This window comes from Cynocephalus volans, chromosome 11 (genome assembly GCF_027409185.1).
Source record: "Cynocephalus volans isolate mCynVol1 chromosome 11, mCynVol1.pri, whole genome shotgun sequence".
NCBI lineage: Eukaryota > Metazoa > Chordata > Mammalia > Dermoptera > Cynocephalidae > Cynocephalus > Cynocephalus volans.
Genome location: NC_084470.1, coordinates 98,526,779 through 98,547,019, shown reverse-complemented (window position 1 = coordinate 98,547,019; position 20,241 = coordinate 98,526,779). Strand labels below are relative to the sequence as shown.

The following is a 20,241-nucleotide window of genomic DNA, read 5'->3' as shown; positions in this document are numbered from 1 at the left end:
AGTGGTGAATTATTTTATGAGATGAGAAGACCAAGTTTTATTGTGGTAAGATTTTGCCTTTTTCTTTCTTTTGATAAAATTCTAAACAATTTTTTAAAATCTGTGTTCTTCAAATTACCTAGGTTGCTTATTTAAATGGTAGATTCCTGCCTCTCACCCTTGGCAAATTCTGAGTTAGTCGGTCTGAAGTTGGACATAGGAATCTGAATCCAGGCAATTCTGATGTTAATAATGAGAGGACTACACTTTGGGAAACATAGATATGGTGAGGAAAGTGACATGGTGGTGGTATGTTAATGAAAGTATCACATGCTCAGATATTTACTAAGCATGTGTTATGTAAGCCGGTCCGTGGGCTGGCTTTTAGAAGAGTCATGGGGTGAATAAGACTATGTCTCTTCCCCTCAACAGCTTCACTGTGCACTTGAGTCTTCTAGGAAGCTGGGTAAGGTTGTTTGGTCAAAGTATCCTGGCACTAAGTTAAAGCAGGCTGTCAGGTATGCTGTGATCTAATTGCAAGAGTGTTCTGTGCCTAAATGACACATTTCTTAAGCTCCTGTGGAACAAGGGGAGACACATACTTACCATGGCCAGAGAAGTCAGACAGGATATTCCCAGTGCCTCCTTGTGCAGAGAAAAACTTGGGTTTAGAGATTCAACAGTTGAAGAGGCTTTGAACTAGAGTGAGTGGCTCACTGTTTTTGCTATAAGTACCCATAAAATGTATTTCCAGTCAAGCACATGAAGGGTTGTAAACCTTTATTATCCAGCACCCTCAATGGGGAAACTCAGAAATTAGTACTCTAAAAGACCAAAGTTTGCCTATGCCTCCCAAATTTCAGCTTAACTGTAATAATTTTTATCACTGATATCCTAAAAGTCCACAGAGAGTCAGCATTCCACATTTCATTGTGACAATGAGTTAGAAATTGCACTTTATTCAATCAGTATGTAATTAGAATGCTGTATTAGACATGATTTCATATTAGTCTTTGACCTCCCAGCAGCCTCTGCGTGTCTTATGGGCAAAAAGAAAAGAAAAAGAAACACCAACAAACATGAACTTATTATTCCATGACAACTAGTACATACAAGAAGTGGGTATCCTACTTTCAAATTGCTTTAATTAACTAGAAGTTTTAAATATTTTTTATTCTGAAATTAGAGAATGTTTGGAAGCTTTTACAGTGTGAAAACCCTGATGAACAGTGCTGATAATGTTATGGAGGATAGATGAGAAATATCTTGGGAGAATGCTGCCTCAGCCTCTGTTTAGTGTGTTTGCAAGAAGGCATAATGTTAAAAGGGTCGTGCAACTACACATTTGGCACTTTGTTTTTATGAAAAAGAAGTAAATTGCTAAAAAAAAACATCTTAATAGCAAGGATTTATTCAGGAAAGCAAATCTCAGTTATGTCTTCATGCAAATTACAGTGTAGAACCATCTGTATCTATGGCTATCAAGAGAATAGATCCTATTGCTACTCCTGAATCCTTAAGAAAGTCTTAAATTATATTTGGTGTCTTCAATTCATTAAGGCAGAGAAGGATTGTAGGGAAAATATAGGAAAATGGTCAGGGCCCCTTAGATGTTCAGAATCTTGCCAAGCATTTGCTGTAAAAATCCACGTGTGCCCAGGTGTTCCTTGGTTACTATCTAATGTAATTGTGTATGGGCATCCAGGTGTCCTGGGTTATGGACCTAACTATAAAGGACTAAAGGCTCTGATACACAAGGCTTCTCGGGACACTCCAGGAGGCCACTAAGGCAGCTGCTCTTAGCTCTGAATAAAGCCTATTAATTTTTTACCCACGGCTCCCAGGATCTTTTCCTATTATCTAGCTCATGGACCTGCATATAAAGGGTTTGTAACCCAGTATGTACAATGGGCTTGAAGGGTCTGTGAGCCCTAGCCCTAGCTTGATAAGGATGTAATACATATTTTTAACACCATAAAGACTTAAATGGAAAATTTTATGCTATAAAGAGGAAAACATTAATTATCAAAAAAAACTTGTCATTTTGAGTAAAATGTATTATCTTTCTTCAATTAGTTTATTCTAATTGATATTTGTAATCAGTTTCTTATCACTTCTTTCCTCTGCCAGTTCTGGGGTTAAGTATGAAAATGAGCACAAATTATTTCTGTAAATCATTTTACTTATTTAGACATAAGATAAATATGCCAAAGACATATGATCTTTTTTCTTTAATATTCTTTTAACAAATACTGTCAAGTATCCTTAGAAGAGATACATTATGCTTGGCAGCTCAGAATGTAAAGATGTATGCCTTGCCTTCAAGGGCATGTATTTTGTGTCTCTTACACTTTTAACTGCAGAATATATTTGGGGGGTCAGCCCGTAGCTCACTTGGGAGAGTGTGGTGCTGGTAACACCAAGTCAAGGGTAAAGATCCCCTTATCGGTCATCTTTTAAAAAAAAAAAAAAACTGCAGAATGTATTTGATTAATAGTTCTTTGCAGGGCCGCTTCATAGACATATGAGTGGAACTCGGCCTGTGTCCTGTTAGGTAGTTCTAGCCACGTGAAGAGAGGTTAATGATCCCTTAGGCAGCAAACCTGCGGAAAAGGACAAGCCTGCGGTAGACTCACACCAACAGTTTCTCAATGTCTGGGCTCAGATTCCTTAAGAAGGTGACTTTTATAATCGCCCAGGCAGTGAGTTTTTAGCTCTTTGGACTCAGGACTTGCCACTGGAAAGCCAATCATTGCTTTCTGTTTTGACCGAAAAAAAAGGTGTAAGAACAATAGACACCTGGGGTGAGGGTGAGGGTGAGGAACATTCAGTTCGTTTTTTCTTGACCATCTGTGCCCAGCATAGAAAGTGTTGGGGATACAGATGTCAATTAGATGTTATTCTGCCCTTGAGGGACTTACAGTCTAATCTAATAGGGAGAGAGATAGACATAGAGATAAATAAGTGCAATATGCCAGTATTTTTACAGGAATCTTGATTTCTGTTCAGAGGACAAAGGAAGCCCAAAGGAAGGAATGTCTGATTCTATGTGGGGACATGACAGACTGTGAGAGTGAGGCTGTTGAGCTGAGCCTTAAAAAAGGAGCAGGAGTTCGTCGAGTTGAGGAGGAAGAGAGGAGAGGCCATTCTAGACAGATCAGCCTAAGCAAAGCCCTGGAGATAAACAGCCTCACCTGTGTGGGGAGCTGTTGCGTGTGCCTGGAGCCTAAGGGGGTGGGGGGGGCGAGGAGAAGGAAAGAGCTAGCAGGGCTGGGCCATCAGAGCTCTGTATGCCCTTAGGAGAAGGCATAGACAGGAGAGGTGTTGAGGCAGCACAGTCCACAGAACTGGGTGACACCTGAGATAAGGAAGACAATGGGACATCTGTCTGGGCTGTGGTCTCTGTCCTGTTGTGACATCTACAGGACATTGCTAAGCTTGCTCCTACACACTGTGCTCAAGCTCTCCCCACTTTGCTGTCTCCTGTGGGCTCAGGCTTTGGGCCTGCTGGGACCCCTGCAGGACAAGCTGGGGAAGAGCTGGGGAAGACACAGGAAAAGAGGGGCCTAGGGTTTGAAAGGCCCAGACTTGACTAGAAATCCACTGAGGCCCAGTACTGGGAGACATAGCCCAGGGGTCACTCAGGATCAGACGGGGCAACATCTTGTAATTGCAACTTATTTGACATGTAGGGCTCAGCTCCAGAACTTTCTACTCAACTGTTTACACTTCCTCTTGGAAGCTGTAAGGCAATTCAAACACTTTATTTTCCCTCCACAATCAAGCAAAGTCGCACTCTGAGAAATGGATCTCGGTCTTCCCTTTCAGCCCTTTGGTTGGTTTTCATGGAAATCCGTTTGGGGTAGCAGACAAAATGCAGAGAGATGATTGTGCTTCCTTAGCCTGGCGAGAAAAAGCTAGCAAAGGACAGTGAAGAGTTAGCAGGTGAAGGGAATGGCTATAGTGTGTATAGGGACTGTCAACCCATGTTCTGTGAGCCCAGGACATGCTATGGATTGGCACTCCCTAACATTATCCAGAATTTGGTGACAAAGCAGGCAGGCCTGCTGAAAATACCCAAGAGACCCCTGTATTAGACTTAAGGAAGTGACAAGAAGCCAGATTCATGTTTTCTAGGGTTGTAGGCTCCAAATCTGGAATTCTAAAATGAGAAAGGAAAAAAGTCAGAGAGCCAACAACTCGTGTGACAATGAAACAAACTGTCACAAACATTATATCAGCAGTGAATAGATTATATTTGATATGTGAGTCAGAACGTAGCTGTAAAGCTAGGGCTAGGGCATACAGACACTCACATGCAGGTCCACGCTAGGTAACTGGGAAAGATCCCAGGAGCCGTTGGCAGACGACATGAGCTCAGTCCTCAGCAATGGTAGCAGCAGCTTACAGGTCCAGTGGCAGCAGTGGCAGCCTGTCAGGGCATCCCGGGGACAGCGGCAATAACAGCTTACAGCCACAGCCTCCAACAGCAGTAGTGGCCTCCATGTGGCCCCCTGGGGACAGGGGGACAGCGTGGATCACAGCCACTCGTCCTTTTTACTTAAGTCATAGCCCAGGACACGTGGGTACACATGCACAATTGCATTAGACAATAACCAAGGAACACCTGGGCACAGGTGCCTATTTGCATCAAATACTCGGCAAGATTCTGAACATCTGAGGGGTCCTGACCATTCTACTATATTTTCCCAACAGTAACCCATCCACTCAGATATGTGGGACAGTTTTGCTTCTAGAAATCTACAGATTGTAAATCCTTTGTCTTTAACGATGTCCACCTGACAGCTCCATGAGTTACTCAGCTGTGTCAGGAGCTCTTCCCTTTCCCTGGAGGCCGAGAGGAGGCTCTCCTTATTTCCCAGCCCCTTAAGCTTCTGATTCTCTTTATCCAACCTCAGAAGAAACTTTTAAAAGTGATTTGACCTTACAGTTAGTAAGCCATCAGTTATAGACATAACAACTAACTAACTTAAGAGTAATCAAATGGAAGATTTCAGCAACACCAGCAAACACTGGATTCTTATGCAACATCCTAGAATGTGAAAGAGAACAGAGATCGACATGTGAGCATCTACTGCATGCAAGCCATTGTGCTTACATGCAGCACATGAAAATAAATATATGAAATAAAGTTCCTGTGGTGGTACTTGTGAATAGGTATACAACGAATGTGAGCTCCTCCTTATCCTTCTCTTCCTTTGCATGGTTATCTAATAATTTAGTCTTTGCAACAATTTATGAAATTGGCATTATTTAATTTCCAGATGGGAAAATTGAGGCTTAGCAAAATTAAATTTACCAACTCTGTCCAGCTAGCAGCGGTGACACAGGGATATAAACCAGGGTCTGTCTGTTTCCGAAAGTCCACATGCTTTTTCTATGACACGTGGGTACCTACAGCAGTAGGTACACACACACATTTCCCTAAGGCTGGTATAGCAAAGCAAGCAATTCTGAAAGCTTGTCAGAACTATTACAAAATTCCCCTTCTATCTGGGATTTTCCAGGGGAGAACAGAATAAGTCTGCCCCCTTGAGGCAACCTTGCAGGCCGAAGAGCCTCAGGAGCCAGCACCACTGTATTCAAGGGCACCTTGGAGAATGTCAGAGAAGTACCACTCCCCCTCTGCCCTCAGCCAGCTCCCTGCCAGGCTTTGTGTGGGAGGAGGGGACCCACACCCCCCACAACAGAAAGAATCTATAATACCTGAACACAAGAAGAGGGCATCTTTATCTTTGTAGAAATGAAAAAGAAGAGAAGGAGGCATTGTCCTCTTCTATAATTTTCTCCACGCCTCTCCCCCAAAAAACACCCTAGTTACACATTTTGCTTTGAGGTCCATTTGGGTCTTACTTGCAAAGATAATTTCTGTTTGTTTGTTTGTTTTTTAATAAAGAAGTCAGGCTCTGAGGTTTGTGTAAATTTAAGATATGGAGGTACTCATTGAAATTCTACAGATGTGCTGATCCTGCCCTAGGATTTCTCTCATCAAAAGATTTCTCTTGTAGTGCTGGTGCTGACTTATTAATAAGATCATGCTTTTATTTGATTATTTATCTAATCAAGATTCACCTTCTCTTTAAGCTCATTAAGTCTGCTGCTAATGGAGTGTACTTGATGGTGGAATTACATCCAAGTGAGACAGAATGTATTTGGGTACTAATGGTCAGAAAAAAAGACAGAGCACCCTGTAAGCCCATGTCACCCCTGGAGTAGAGCCTGTGAACTATCTGCCAACCAAATAGAAAGCGCACATATTCAAAAGGTTAGTTTTGTAGAGTAAGGACTGAGCATTACAGTTAAATACACTTGGTAACAGAGCAACAAAAATGACAAGCACTCTAATTATTCCAAAAATCAAGAGAATAATACCCATTCATTATATGCATTATGCTGGGGAAGCTTTTCTAAGGGGCTTTTATGTGAAACTCCTGAGCTACATTTAGGATTCTGGTTGCTCAACGTTCCCCAGCCTGACTCCCAGTGACTTGCATTGAACCTGTGTGCTTCCACTTAACTAGTCTTCCCAAGTGGTTGCAATACAAACCCACTTAATAACATCTCTCCTGCACTTAACAGAAACAGACAACTACATCATCTTATTCTTACCTAATGGGTGGTTGCTGGATTCAGTAGCTACAGATAAATCCTATGTTTGAGGCCTTCTTGCCCCACAAATAGGAAATTTCACTTTTTTGTCAGGCTATGAAACCTCTCGCTGCCCCAGCGCCACATTGAACAGCAGAGCTGTGCAGTTAACCCAGGCCAGTGCCTCCCCTCCTTGGAAATGCTGCAGCTCAGACTTGGCACTGTAATGGGCTAAATTATTTATCCAGCTGGATAAGAGAGAAAGCAGCTAAGAGCTTCCTGAGTTTATAGCCTCTGCCCCTGGATTCAGACTGCAATAGGAAACAGGCCAGGCTCCATCAGCAAAGAGAAAATAAAGACTTTTCCTCCAAAGTCCTTGCTCATCACTTTTCATGCCTGACATGACCTCCCACCGTGGTGAAAATGAGCTGTCCCCATCAGTCTTGGATTCACTGAGTACTGTATGGCAGGCCCTGTGAAACATAAGGTGCATGAACAGTGGCATTTGCTGTCAGTGAGTTCACAGTGCACTCATTTGGATGGACAGGGAAAGTGTATGGAAGTTAAGGTTCTCATTAATTCGTTTGTTTCAGACACACAGCGTGTCGGGCACTGTGCTAGGTACTGGGATGCAGGACTGAAGACCTCAGTCCGGTGAGCAAGATAGGAAAACAGGATGATGGAAATACCACCTGACTAATGCAAAGATGGGCAAAGGGTGTTAACAGCGGTGAAGGAAGAAATGCCACAAGGCAGGATCTGATTAATCTCTCAGTAAGTGATACATCCTGTAAAAGCCATGCGATCAAAGCAGTTCTTAGCTTTGGTTTCAGTGTTGCTGTAAACAACATACCCCAATACCAGTCACCTGTGCAATGATTTCTAGGACCCTCTCTGCGTGAAAGACAGCTGGTTTAGACGAGGCCAGCACTTTACAGTCTTCTGATTGGTCGTGCAGATGAGGCAGGGGTCTGGATGGAATGAGGTCACTGATGACAAGAGTGTCTGCAAATATAGGAGTGTCCCTCCTTTGGGGAATTCACCTCAGTCTCAGGAGCCATCCTTCAGGTCGGAGAATACAGCTCTGATCTTTATGACCTTTTATTGTGGGACTTGGGAGGAAACCAAAATGATCACCTTCAAAGTTGAGTTTCTTATTTCTTACACAATTGCTTTTCCTGTGGCAGGTTGTACTTAATGTCATGATTATGTAAATGTTATTTCTGTTACTTGTTACAGTCTCTGGACTTCTGAATCTAATTTCTGTCTCTTTTAAGATATCTGTAATGATGTCCTATATTCTGTGTATTTGCGTACATGGCCCCTTCCACCCCGTTAATTCCTTAAGAGCAGGAAACATGCCTTATTCATTTTTCTAAACTCCTTATCATAACTAAGCACACAGCCTTGCATATAGTAGGCACTTAATATCTGTTGAATGCACTGTATCATCCAAAAGTGGAGGACGCACAGGGCATTTGGGTTTAGGGCCTGCCTTTGAAATTTACCAAGGAATAGCCCTTTTCTCTTTAGGAAAGATTTGTGCAACTTAGCAAGAGAGGGAGAAACTAGCTTGCAATGATGAGGGCTGGAAATGACACATCCCCAGCTAGCCAGATCAGCAAAGTCATTGCTAATGCTCAGCAGCAAGGCAGATTTCAGAGTCAGGTTACCCCCACATTCAAACCTGAAATTCTTACTGTGAAGCGATGCCCACTGTGTGAACCAGTATTGGGTACGTAGAAATACAAGGCCTGGGGCCAGCCCGTGGCTCACTTGGGAGACTGTGGTGCTGATAACACCAAGCCACGGGTTCGGATCCCTATATAGGGATGGCTAGTTAGCTCACTTGGGAGGGCATGGTGCTAACAACACCAAGTCAAGGGTTAAGATCCCCTTGCTGGTCATCTTTTAAAAAAAAAAAAAGAAATACAAAGCCTGGAGTAGAATCAGTCTCATGCCTAAGCACAAAAAGAGGGAGATCTATGAATAAAAATGACATAAAATTTGGCTATGGAAAACATAGCAGACATCACTATTGCTTAGAAATTCTCTTAAAGGTAGCACCAGGCAAGAAAAAGTGAAAGGCCTGTAAACCTGATACCAACCGCACAGGAAGGGATGCTGCCTACAATGGAGTTTGAGTTCTTGATCACCTTGTTTCTGTGTATTATTCTCTAGGCGGCATTGGCTGTGTAGGTCGAGACACGGGCCAGGTTCGAAAATGCCTTGATGTGGTTGAGATCTACAACCCAGATGGGGACTTCTGGCGAGAGGGCCCACCCATGCCAAGTCCCCTGCTCTCCCTTCGAACCAATTCTACCAATGCAGGAGCAGTGGATGGGAAACTGTATGTCTGCGGGGGATTCCATGGTGCAGGTATTGGCCCAGTTTTAAATGGTTTTTAACCTCCTTTGGTGTTGATTTTGACCTCCCTTCACTAACATGATCACCAGTGAGTGAGTGCCCCTGTAAGCAGTGCAAGCACTGGCAGAGCCTGGCTTGTAGGGTTCAGCGACCCTGAGCAACTCCCCAGACCTCTGGACCTGGGCTCTCACCTCTTCAAAAGGGAGCTACTACTTCCACAGGCTGCTGTGAGAATTCAGCAGGATCTGGTTTATAATGTATCTGGCACAGAGCAGACACTCCATACATAGTGGTTGAATATGAAGAGAAGAGAAATGGGAAAGGTAGACTGATGCCTGACAGTAGGACTAAAGTAAAGGAGAGATGTAAAAATGGGAAGAACTGGCAGAAGTGGAGTAATGCCCAGAAGTGCTGGGTTTTATCTCTGACTTTATTGATCAAGACTTAGAAAACTCTCTTACTCCTACCCCACTGTTACCACTTGAAATAAATAGCTTGAAAGTATTTCTAAAGCAATACCTAATGCATATTTTTATTACTGAGCTTAGTTTCCATGTATCTAATTGTACCATCATTGCATTCCATGGTATGGATTCATAATTTTTAATGTATCAGGGAGATTTAAAAATATGCATAAATCTAGTAGGCAGATGTCTCCAAAGTTTGATTAGTTGCCTCAGTAAATAAGGCAGAATACAGTTAGAGTAAAAATGAGTAACTGTTGAGTTCTAATGTCACTGACAGAAGCGCTAGGCCAGTACATACCCATGAAACACATCCCTCAAGAGCACTTAAAGTGTTGAAGAATGGTATATCAGAATAAAGCTGGTACTACAGTGAAGCAGACCTTTTATGAGCCTGCCTTCATTCTTTAAGCACGTAATTATATGTAAGTTAAAGAATAAGGTTTTCATGACAAGTTAAATGGGACTTAAGAGATACATGAACTCAATACAATGAGTGGACCTTATTTGGTTCTTGATTCAAACAAATATTCTGTGAAAAGATATTTTTCAGATAACCTGGAAAAATTGAATATGGACCAGGGTGTTAGGTGATATCATAGAGTTATTAATTTTGTTAGGGGTAGTAATGGCATAGTAGTTTTATATAAAAGAGAAAGAAAAAAGTTCTGGACAATTATGGATTGTTTAGAAATATTATGGGTGAAAATAATATGCTGTTGGAAATTTGTTTTAATCTATCCCAACAAATATTTTTTTGAAAATGGAGGGAAAGGAAGGAATAGATTTTGAAACACTGGTAAATGTTGACAGTTGTTAAAGCTGGAAAATGGGTACATGGGGCCTTATTTTACTGCTTTTTTGTATGCTTGAAATTCCCATAATAAAAAGCTTTACTTTTTATTTCTCTAATTGTTCTTCTGAGGACTTTCAAAAGAGGTTTTAAAAACTATTTTAATATCTTTTACTTTATACATCAGATGCCATGCTTGGGTAAAGGTTGTAACCTATCATAGCAGCAAGAAACCTGGCATGGCAAGGAGGCCTAATAAGTACCCTTTGTTCAAGGCATGAATGTAAGAAGGGATATGAGGAGTCGGGAGGGAGAGCGCAGATGCTGGGCCCACGAATCCAGCAGGCTCTCTTCCAGCTGTGACCATGTGCACTCCTCTCCATCCTCTGGCCATAGGCTTTCTCTTGACCCGAAAAGAAGGGCAGAGAATACAAGGGCATGGCCTCAGGCCCTCCTGAGGGATGGGTGGTAATTCTTGTCTAAGGACTAGAAGCATTTTGTTTTGCCTTGTTTCTTTATCTTTCTTTGTATAATATCGAGTTAGAGAATTGATGTCCTCCAGTTTTTCAAACTGATGTCCTCCAGTTTATATATTTTATTATATATAAATTCATACAATGAGCCAACCTCTCTTTCAGCTGGAGGGAAATGGATTTGCTGTATGAGTGCTCAAAGTCCATTTTAATTATTTGGTTCTAGATGGTAGATTGTCTGGGGTTAGCTGGATGAATTGTCACTGGGATTTTATGCAACTAGAACAATTGTATGATAGCATGCCCAATATGATCTAGAGAGCTCATCATCAGACCTAAAAACAGACACTAAATTTTCTCTCCTTGTGTAATACAGGTTTGTTCCATTTATATATTAAGAAAAAACAGTCAATAAATTAATCTTTTTAATATATCTTGTCAATTCAATAAAAATTTATTGAAACATATCATGAACAGGTGTTTGGGATACAATCTTGAGATGTTCAGCAGTTGATGGGAAATACAAATACATAATAAATATAGTAATTTGGTTTTGATTAAAATAGTAGGTTAAACACCTCTATTCTCTCTCCAAGCCCCACTAAAATTAAAGTAAATGGAATAAACACTGTCAGACAAAGAAAAGGAGAAAAAGGACAATAGCAACAAGATTTTGGAAACTGAAAAGCAGATTGAGTAATAACTCACCATTACCAAACTGAATGGAGCTCATTTTCCCGCACACAACAGAAAGCCAAATACCAAATCACCAGTCTTTGCAGAAGAGAAAAAGTTTTATTCCCAAGGCGGCCAAGTGAGAAGACAGGAGATTTGTATCTCAAATCTGTCTGATCCACAGCAGGAAAGAAGGTATATTTTTAAGGACATGGGGGATCATGATTGTTTAAAGAGTTTGAGGGAGTTCTTCAGGGATCTGCACAGGCACAAGCCATCTGTATATCTCTGCATGTTCAGAAAATGGTGTTGTTAACAGGATCTGGAGGTGGAGGTTTTGGCCCTCTAACATCAAAAGGCCACCCATCAGGCATTCATGCAGGCTCAGTAGAGAGTTCTGTGGGATCAACTTGGTTTGTGTTAGGCTAAGCTAATTCCAGTGATCCTGAAAAACACCTCCAGGAGCACAACTCATGACTTCTGCCCCAAAGACATTATCTCAAAAGGCAGATAGGAAGAAATAAATGAAAAGTTAGTTCTGGAATTTTACTGAAAGAAAAAGCAATCTTAAGCAGGGGATAAATTTTAATGGAAAAGCTACAGTTACATAACTATACCTGAGAAAGTTTAATACTATACTGTCAACAAGAAAAGCAAAAAACAAACACCCTAATTAATAACACAGAACCCAAGATAATCTCAGTATTTGGCAACAACAGGTAACTCTAGAAGAGGAAATGAAGACAACGCTGAAAACATGAACATTAGGTGAAAGACAAGAAGACCTTAATCTCCTGCCCTACTCTCTACAGTAAAATAAAGACCTTCCTTTGCCCCAACAAAGGTTGAGATTAAGGACAGGAGTTGAGGTCAGGCATCCAAACTAAAAACAGGGGAATTAAGTGAAATATTGCATACTGAATATTGAGATCCCCAGTTTTCTTCCCTGGCTCCCAGAATGTGGACAGCCATACCCTCAAAGCAAGAGATTGGAAGTTTCTTCTTTAGGGATCTGAGCAGCTCCAAAAGCAAAGCCAGATCGCCCTGTAGAAAATCTCACAGAAGAATATTCTATGATATCCCACAGCTAAGGATCACCAGACATTTGAGGAAAGTATGTATATGAAAGACAAATCAGAACAAATAAAGAAAAGCAGATTGGAGGAAACAGAGCCCATGCCAGGAGAAGCATCCTCAGAAGGATAAGAGAAAATACTGCATTGATAGAATAGGAAAGGGATATTTAAAAGTTTTCTTGAAAATTAAAAATATTGTAGCAGAAATACATCTACATTGGAAAATTTGGAGGGTATATACAGTGGGGAAACTTCTTAGAAAGCAGATCAGAAAGCAGTTACAGTCGTGGGCCACATAATGTCATTTCTATCAATGACCAACCTCATATATGACGGTCCCATAAGATTATAATGGCTGTACCATATAGCCTAGGTGTGTAGTAGGCTATACCATCTAGGTTTATGTAAGGACAATCTATGATGTTCACACAATGTCAAAACTACCTAATGACACATTTCTCAGAAAGTATCCCTGTCGTTAAGTCATCTACATGACTGTAGATGGAAAATGAGAGAAAGAGAAGTCATATCCAGGAGGTCCAACACTTGTATCATAGTGTCTGGCAAAAGAGAACAGAGGAAATAGAGGGGAATTAATCTTACATGAAAATTTCCCAGAGTTTAAGTCACCAGATTGAAAAGATACACTGAATGCCCAGGGAAATAGGTGAACACAGACCCCAAATAAAGCACAGTGTTGTGACATTACAGAACACTGAGGACAAATAAAGTGTTCTAAAAGTTTCTAGAGAGGAAAAAAATAGTTTTATACAAAGTGCCAAGAATCAGACTTCTGAGTTGGAAGCTAGAAAAAAATGAAGAAAATGCCTTCACAAGTTCTATGGGGAAATTATTTTCCACCTACACTTCTGTACTTGCTGACTTATTAATTTAGTGTGAGGGCACAATTTCAGACATGCCATGTCTCAAAAAATTTTTCTCCTGTGTGCCCTTTTATCAGGATATGCTTCACCAAAAATGAAGGTATAAACCAAGAAAGAGTAGGCATGGGATCCAGGTAGTCCAGGATTAAATGTAGTAGAGATAAAAGGAAATTCCTGGGAGGGTAATGAAGGAGGATCCAAGAACAACAGCTGCACAGCAGGCCTAAAGAGCATCCAGTACAGAAAGGACCTGGGCAGGGAGCTCTGGGGGAGATATCTTGAAGAAGAGAAAACTGATGTACATTTGGAAAAGAGCAATGAAAACTAACAAAAATAAGACAACTTCAGAGAAAATAGTAAGTTGTGTAGGAAAGCAAAGTTATGCCACACAGCTCATAATAATGAAAATAATTCATTTCCTCATAATAATGAAAATACTAAATATTGAGCTAACCAAAACTATGCCTTAACTGTACTGGAGAAATAGGGAAACAGAAAGTAGGCAGAGATGGTAGGGATGTGAAAGAAAGCTAAATCCACATTTTCCTCAGTGGAAGTCAAGAGTTAATGCCTTCATCTGGGAAATCAAGACATGACAGTAATATAAAAATTGTTATTTCTAGATATAGTGGTCGATGCCAGAAGAATCAGAGTGGGAAGAAATGCAGCAACTGGGGAGTTGAGCAGGGGACAACTGTTTTCAAGGAATAAGACTTTTAAAGCTATTTGACTATTTAAATTATGTAAATGTGTAACTGGTAAAACAAAAACCAAATTTGAAATATATAAATATAGTACAAGAATAACAAGGAGAATATTAAAGAAAATATTAACAGATGAGTTGGTTGGGAGACAGTTCTCCTTGAGTCTCATGTGTTTCTGCATGTCTTATGAGTAGAGGCACTGACTGCCTTTGTTCTGTACTATCTTTTCAAGCATCTTTGTATAGCAGACAGCCTTATAAGATAGAAATAGTATATCACTCCACAGCAAAGGGCAGGCATGCTTACTGGCCATTATATGAGATCAGGTTCCCTAAGCTCAGGGTTTCTCTCGGTTAATGCAACCCACTTATGGTACAGGTTTTTGCTGGGACTCTTCATGTTGCCCTGTGGGAACAGAGGCTCAAATAACTGGCATAAAAATCGCTGATACATAAAAAAGCTGCTACTGTTGCTATGAGTGACACTGTCCTTCATCTCTGACCTAGGAGTCTCATGTCTTCTATCAGCATCCATGAAACTATGACAAGCTAACTTATAAAATCCCAGAGCCTTCACAGTTCTTGAGAGAGTCCTGGGATTCACCAGGAGTTTCTGCTGTCTACCTCCAACACAGGATGAGAAAGCCAGCATTGTGTTTCAGGAAGGTCAGAGTTCATAATACCAATTTGTCACAAACTCTTACAAAATATAGAAGAGGGAACACTCCCCAACTCACTCTACGAGGCAAATATTATCCTAATGCCAAAATTAGACAGTCATTGCTAGAAAACTATAGGTCAATATCCTTTATGAATATAGATGCAAAAATCCTCAACAAAATACCAGCAAACTGAATCCAGCAGCATACAGAAAAAATTATACACTATGACCAAGAAGGATTTATCCCAGAAATGCAAGGTTGGCTCACCATTTGAAAATTAATCAACATAGTACATCATATCAGTAGAATAAAGGACGAAAACAAGATGATCATCTCAATAGATACAGAAAAAGGATTTGCAGAATCCAACACCCTTTCGTTACAAAATTACACTCAAAATAGAGGGTAACTTCCTCAAACTGATAAATGGCACCTATGAAAAATCTACAGCTAACATCATACTTAATAGTGAAAGACTGAAAGCTTTCGCTCTAAAATCAGGAAGAAGACAAAAATGTCTACTCTTGCCACTTCTATTCAGTATTTTACTAGAGGTTCTAATCAGAGCAATTAGGAAAGAAAAAGAAACAAAAGGCATCCAGATTGGAAAACAATAAGTAATTGCATATGATTTGAACTTTTATTTAGAAAATCTTAAGGAATTACAAAAAAAGTTATGAGAGCTAATAAATTCAGAAGGGTTGCAAGACACAAGATCAATATACAAAAAACAATTGTATTTTTATACACTTGCAATGAACAATTCAAAAATGAAATGAAGTTAAGAAAATAATTCCATTTACAATAGCATCAAAGTGAATAAAATACTTAGGAATAAATTTAACAAAAAAGTGTAGGACTTGTACACTGAAAACCGCAAAACATCATTGAAGGAAACTGGAAACCTAAACAAACTGTAAGACATTGCATACAAAAACTGACAAGCTGATTCTAAAACATATGGAAATGCAAGAGACCCATAATAGCTGAAATAATCTTGTAAAACAAGAACAAATTTGGAAAACTCATACTTCCTAATTTCAAAACTTACTTCAAAGCTCTAGTAATCAAGCCTGTGGGGTACTGGCATAGTAATAGACATATTAATTAGTAGAATAGACTTGGGATTTCAGAAATCATTCCTCCTATGTATGGTCAATTGATTTTCAACATGGCTACCATGACAATTCAATGGGGAAAGGATCCTTTTTACAACAAGTGGTACAGGAATAATTGGATATCACCACCATGTAAAAGAATGAAGTTAGACCTCTACCTCACACCATGTATAAAAACAAACTCAAAATGGATCAAAAAACTAACCATAAGAACTAAAACTATAAAACTCTTAGAAAAAAAATAGGCATAAATTCTTGTGATTGTGAATTAGACAATGTTTTCTTATATATACCTAAAGAACACACACACAAAAATAAGTTGCCCATCAAAATTTAAACCTTGTCCCTCCCACAACCAGGCACAACATGCCAGCACCTCAGAGCCCACCTGGGGACCCGGGGCATGAAGAAGGGTACTGGACCTCTCTCCTACAACCAGGCACACTGCACCAGTGCCTCAGGGCCTGCCTGGGGACCTGAGGCATGGAGAAGGGGACTGGACATCTCTCCCACAACCAGCCACACCGTGCCAGCACCTTGGGCCCTGCCCAGGGACCCAGGGTATGGAGAAGGGGACCAGACCACCCTCCCACAACTAGGCACACTGAGCCAGTGCCTTGGGGCCCACCCAGGGACCCGAGGTATGGAGTCGGGGACCAGACCACCCTCCCACAACCAGGCACACCAAGCCAGCACCTTGCGTTCCATCCAGTGACCCGAGGCATGGAGCCAGGAAACAGACCCTCCTCCCACAACAAGGCACACCACACCAGTACCTCAGAGCCCACCCAGGGACCCAAAGCAAAGAGAAGGGGACTGGACCTCTCTCCCACAACCAGGGACACCATGCCAGCACCTTGGGACCCACCTGGGTACCCGAGGCGTGGAGAAGGGGACCGGACCCTCCTTCCACAACCAGACAAACTGCACCAGTACCTTGGGGCCCACCCAGAGACCCGGGACATGGAGAAGGGGACTGGACCCCCTCTCCCACAACCAGGCACATGGCGCCAGCACCTTGGGGCCTGCCCAGGACCAGAGGCACGGAGAAGGGGAACAAACATACCCCACAACCAGGCATACCGCCAGTGCCAAGAAGCATGCCAAAAACAGCAGCCCCACGTGGGTGGCCCACCACAGCCACCACAATAACCATGGCTGCTGCAAAAGTGACCTGATGTCACAGCCACCATGCAGATGGTCCACCAACCACTGGAGTGCATTCAACAAGAAGAGTCACCAGCAGAGACAAAGAAAAGAAGAAGATGTCTCTTTCCACAAAACCCATTTCAGAGTGACAGAAGCAGCATCTGCTCTATGATAATATTGGGGGACCTGATCACATCTCTCAGCATTGGACAGATCATCTAGGCAACAAGTTAACAAAGTACCATTATTCTTTCAGAAGGAGAGAAGAAATCTAGGGCAATTAGAGGGGGGAGGGGGAGGGAATGGGGGAAGGGGGGAGGTTGGACAAGGGGCATAAAGAATAATTACGGTTTGTAACAATATATATGCTAGTAATACTGATTTAATCAACATATCTCAATGTTCAACCCCAGCCTCAAAAATGGATAATCGATTTTGATTCAATAAATAAAATAAATTTTAAAATATTTAACCTTGGGCTTTTTCAAGATGGCGGCGGCCGCGGCGGCTGGCGCGGAGTAGCTGAGGTGAAAAAGGTGGCCACTGGGCCTCAGGCAGCCGGGAAACTTGTGGACCTTCCTCTCGCCATCTCTTAAGGGAGGACTGCTGCTGCTGACCGGTCGTGGGGGGTGACCGCCACTTTGCCCCCCGGCAGGAGAGGCTGCCTCATTTACAGGCAACAGCTTTGAAGTGTGGAGCAGGAAAAGAACTGTTTCTTAGCTGCAAAAGCGAGTCTCGAAACAGGGAACACGGCGCCAGGGCTGCTGTGGATGCAGCCAGGATCCCGGAGGCCGGGGCCGCGCTGAAGGCGGCCAGCTGCCCTATTCAGGATTCGAGGTTTCAGGCCGGCATTAAAGAAGATTCCAGGGAGCGCCCGAGCCGTGCCGCGACTGAACAGCCCGAGGCGGCAGCGGCCGAGAACTGGGAAAGGCGGCAAACCAGAGACAGAGAGCGAACACCTGACCTGGCACAGCACTGTGAGTGATCCCTGGCACAGCTCTGTTCAGGGGGTGGATGCCCACGCGGCTCCCGCCTGCACCACCAGGCCACTCACCGCCCGGTGTGGTCTCCATTTTCCCAGGTGCGGGCAGCTCCGCCCTGCTCGGCCATCACTGAGCCCTCCCACATGCTTGGCCTGGCGCCGGGCTTTCCGGAGCCTACGGACCGGCCTCGGCTCCAACTCCCTCCGCGGTTCTCTGGCGGGGCTGGTGGCGGGGGTGTCCTGGGCCAGTGTCGGGAGGGCAAGGAAGTACCTGTCACTCCACCATACCCTGGACTCCGGCCCCAGGTAAACTCCCTGTTACTGGGAGGCAGACACCATCTCTGCGGCCACCAGTTTGGAAAAAAGCCTAACGAATTTCTGGTTGGGAATAGTGTGGTAGGAGAGTTCCCAGGTCTGCTTGAATCGGCCGGAGACCAGGCTGCAGGTGGGCGCTAGACTCGGTTTATACTGGGGGGATACAAAGGTGAACAAGACCCGAGAAAGATCTACATGGTGCTACAAAGGCACCCAGAGAGACCGGTCGTCTGTGCCCAGCAGAAACCTGGTAGACTTCCTGGGCGAGGCGGTGCCGAGCAGGGTCTTGAAGGCCCAGCTGATAGACGAGGGGTGCAGAAGACACACCCCAGCCCAGCACAGTGCGCACAGAGGGGGGAGACGTGCGGCCAGGGAGGCGGAGACTCGACAGAAACCACACACCCGGTGGGGTCGCCACTGCACGATCTAACAGCCTGGGCCAGAGCACACGGAACAGGGAGAAGTCCTGCACGGGAAGTGAAAGCTCAACAGAGATCACACACCCTGTGGTACGTGATCCACCAGCCCAGCAGAGTCCAAGCTGACCAGAAAGGTGGCTCCCCGGAGAAGCCCAAGACCCGAGGCAACCACACACACAAGGCACTAGAGGCCAACTGAGCAGTCACGGAGGGAGCCATACCAAATTGGCAACCACAGCAACATCCTAGTTAGTCATTAGTCTTAAACCGGTGAACTGTGAAACCCCCAGCCACAATGAATAAACACCAAAAAAAAGATACCAGAAATACAAAAAATCAAGAAAGTACACCACCAAAAGTTAATAAATCTCAAACTCTAGATCCTATAGAACAAGAAGCCCTTGAAATGACTGACAAGGAATTTCGAGTGATAATTCTAAGGAAACTGAATGAGATACAAGAAAACTCAGCTAGACATCATGATGAAATGAGGAAAAGTATACAGGATCTGAAAGAGGAAATGTACAAGGAAATCAATGTCCTGAAAAAAAATGTAGCAGAACTTGCTGAACTGAAGAAGTTATTCAACGAAATAAAAAACACAACGGAGAGTTTAACCAGCAGGCTTGTCGAAGTTGAAGAGAGAACCTCTGAACTTGAAGATGGGCTGTTTGAAATAACACAAGCAGACAAAAAGAAAGAAAAAAGAATCAAGAACATTGAAGAAAATCTGACAGAGATATCAGACAACCATAAACGATCAAATATCTGAGTCATGGGTATTCCAGAAGGGGAGGAAAATGGAGATTCCATTGAAAACATATTCAACAAAATAGTGGCAGAAAACTTCCCAGGTATAGGAAAAATCACAGATCTTCAGATTCAGGAAGCTCAACGATCTCCAAATGTATTCAACCCAAAAAGACCTTCTCCAAGACATGTCATAGTCAAATTGGCAAAACTCAGAGATAAAGAGAGAATCTTAAAAGCTGCAAGAGAGAAGCGTCAAATCACCTATAAGGGAGCCCCAATCAGGTTAACATCAGACTTTTCATCACAAACCCTAAAAGCTAGAAAGGAATGGGATGATATTTTCAAAATACTAAAAGACAAAGATTGCCAGCCAAGAATACTCTACCCTGCAAGGCTATCCTTCCGAAATGAGGGGCAAATAGTATATTTCTCAGACAAACAAAAACTGCGGGAGTTCACTACCACAAGACCACCCTTACAAGAAATCCTCAAGGGAGTACTGGGTTTGGTTCCTGAAAAATAACTACCACTGCCATAAAAACCCAAGAAAAATCTAAACCCGCTAGTATAATAAAAATGGCATTCATGAAGAGAAAACAAGCTAACAAAAACACTATCTACAACCTAAGGAACCAACAAACACAGAAAACAAACAGTAAATCAGAAAGCAAGGAACAAAAGACACCTAAGACAACCAAACAACCAATAAAATGCTAGGAATAAATCAACACCTTTCAATAACAACTCTTAATGTAAAAGGCTTAAATTCCCCAATTAAAAGACACAGACTGGCTGACTGGATCAAAAAGCAGGACCCAAC

The 20,241-nt window shown here is 42.5% G+C and overlaps 1 protein-coding gene across 2 annotated transcripts in view; it reads left to right on the top strand.

Annotated features, from left to right (window-relative positions):
- The window catches only part of KBTBD12 (kelch repeat and BTB domain containing 12), a 94,580-nt gene that overhangs the window by 35,166 nt on the left and 39,173 nt on the right, over positions 1 to 20,241 (top strand). For both annotated transcript variants that reach the window (XM_063114366.1, XM_063114364.1), the window contains exon 5: positions 8,770 to 8,967. In XM_063114366.1, coding sequence (XP_062970436.1) covers positions 8,770 to 8,967 — 198 coding nt within the window. The remainder of the gene's footprint in view (positions 1 to 8,769; positions 8,968 to 20,241) is intronic.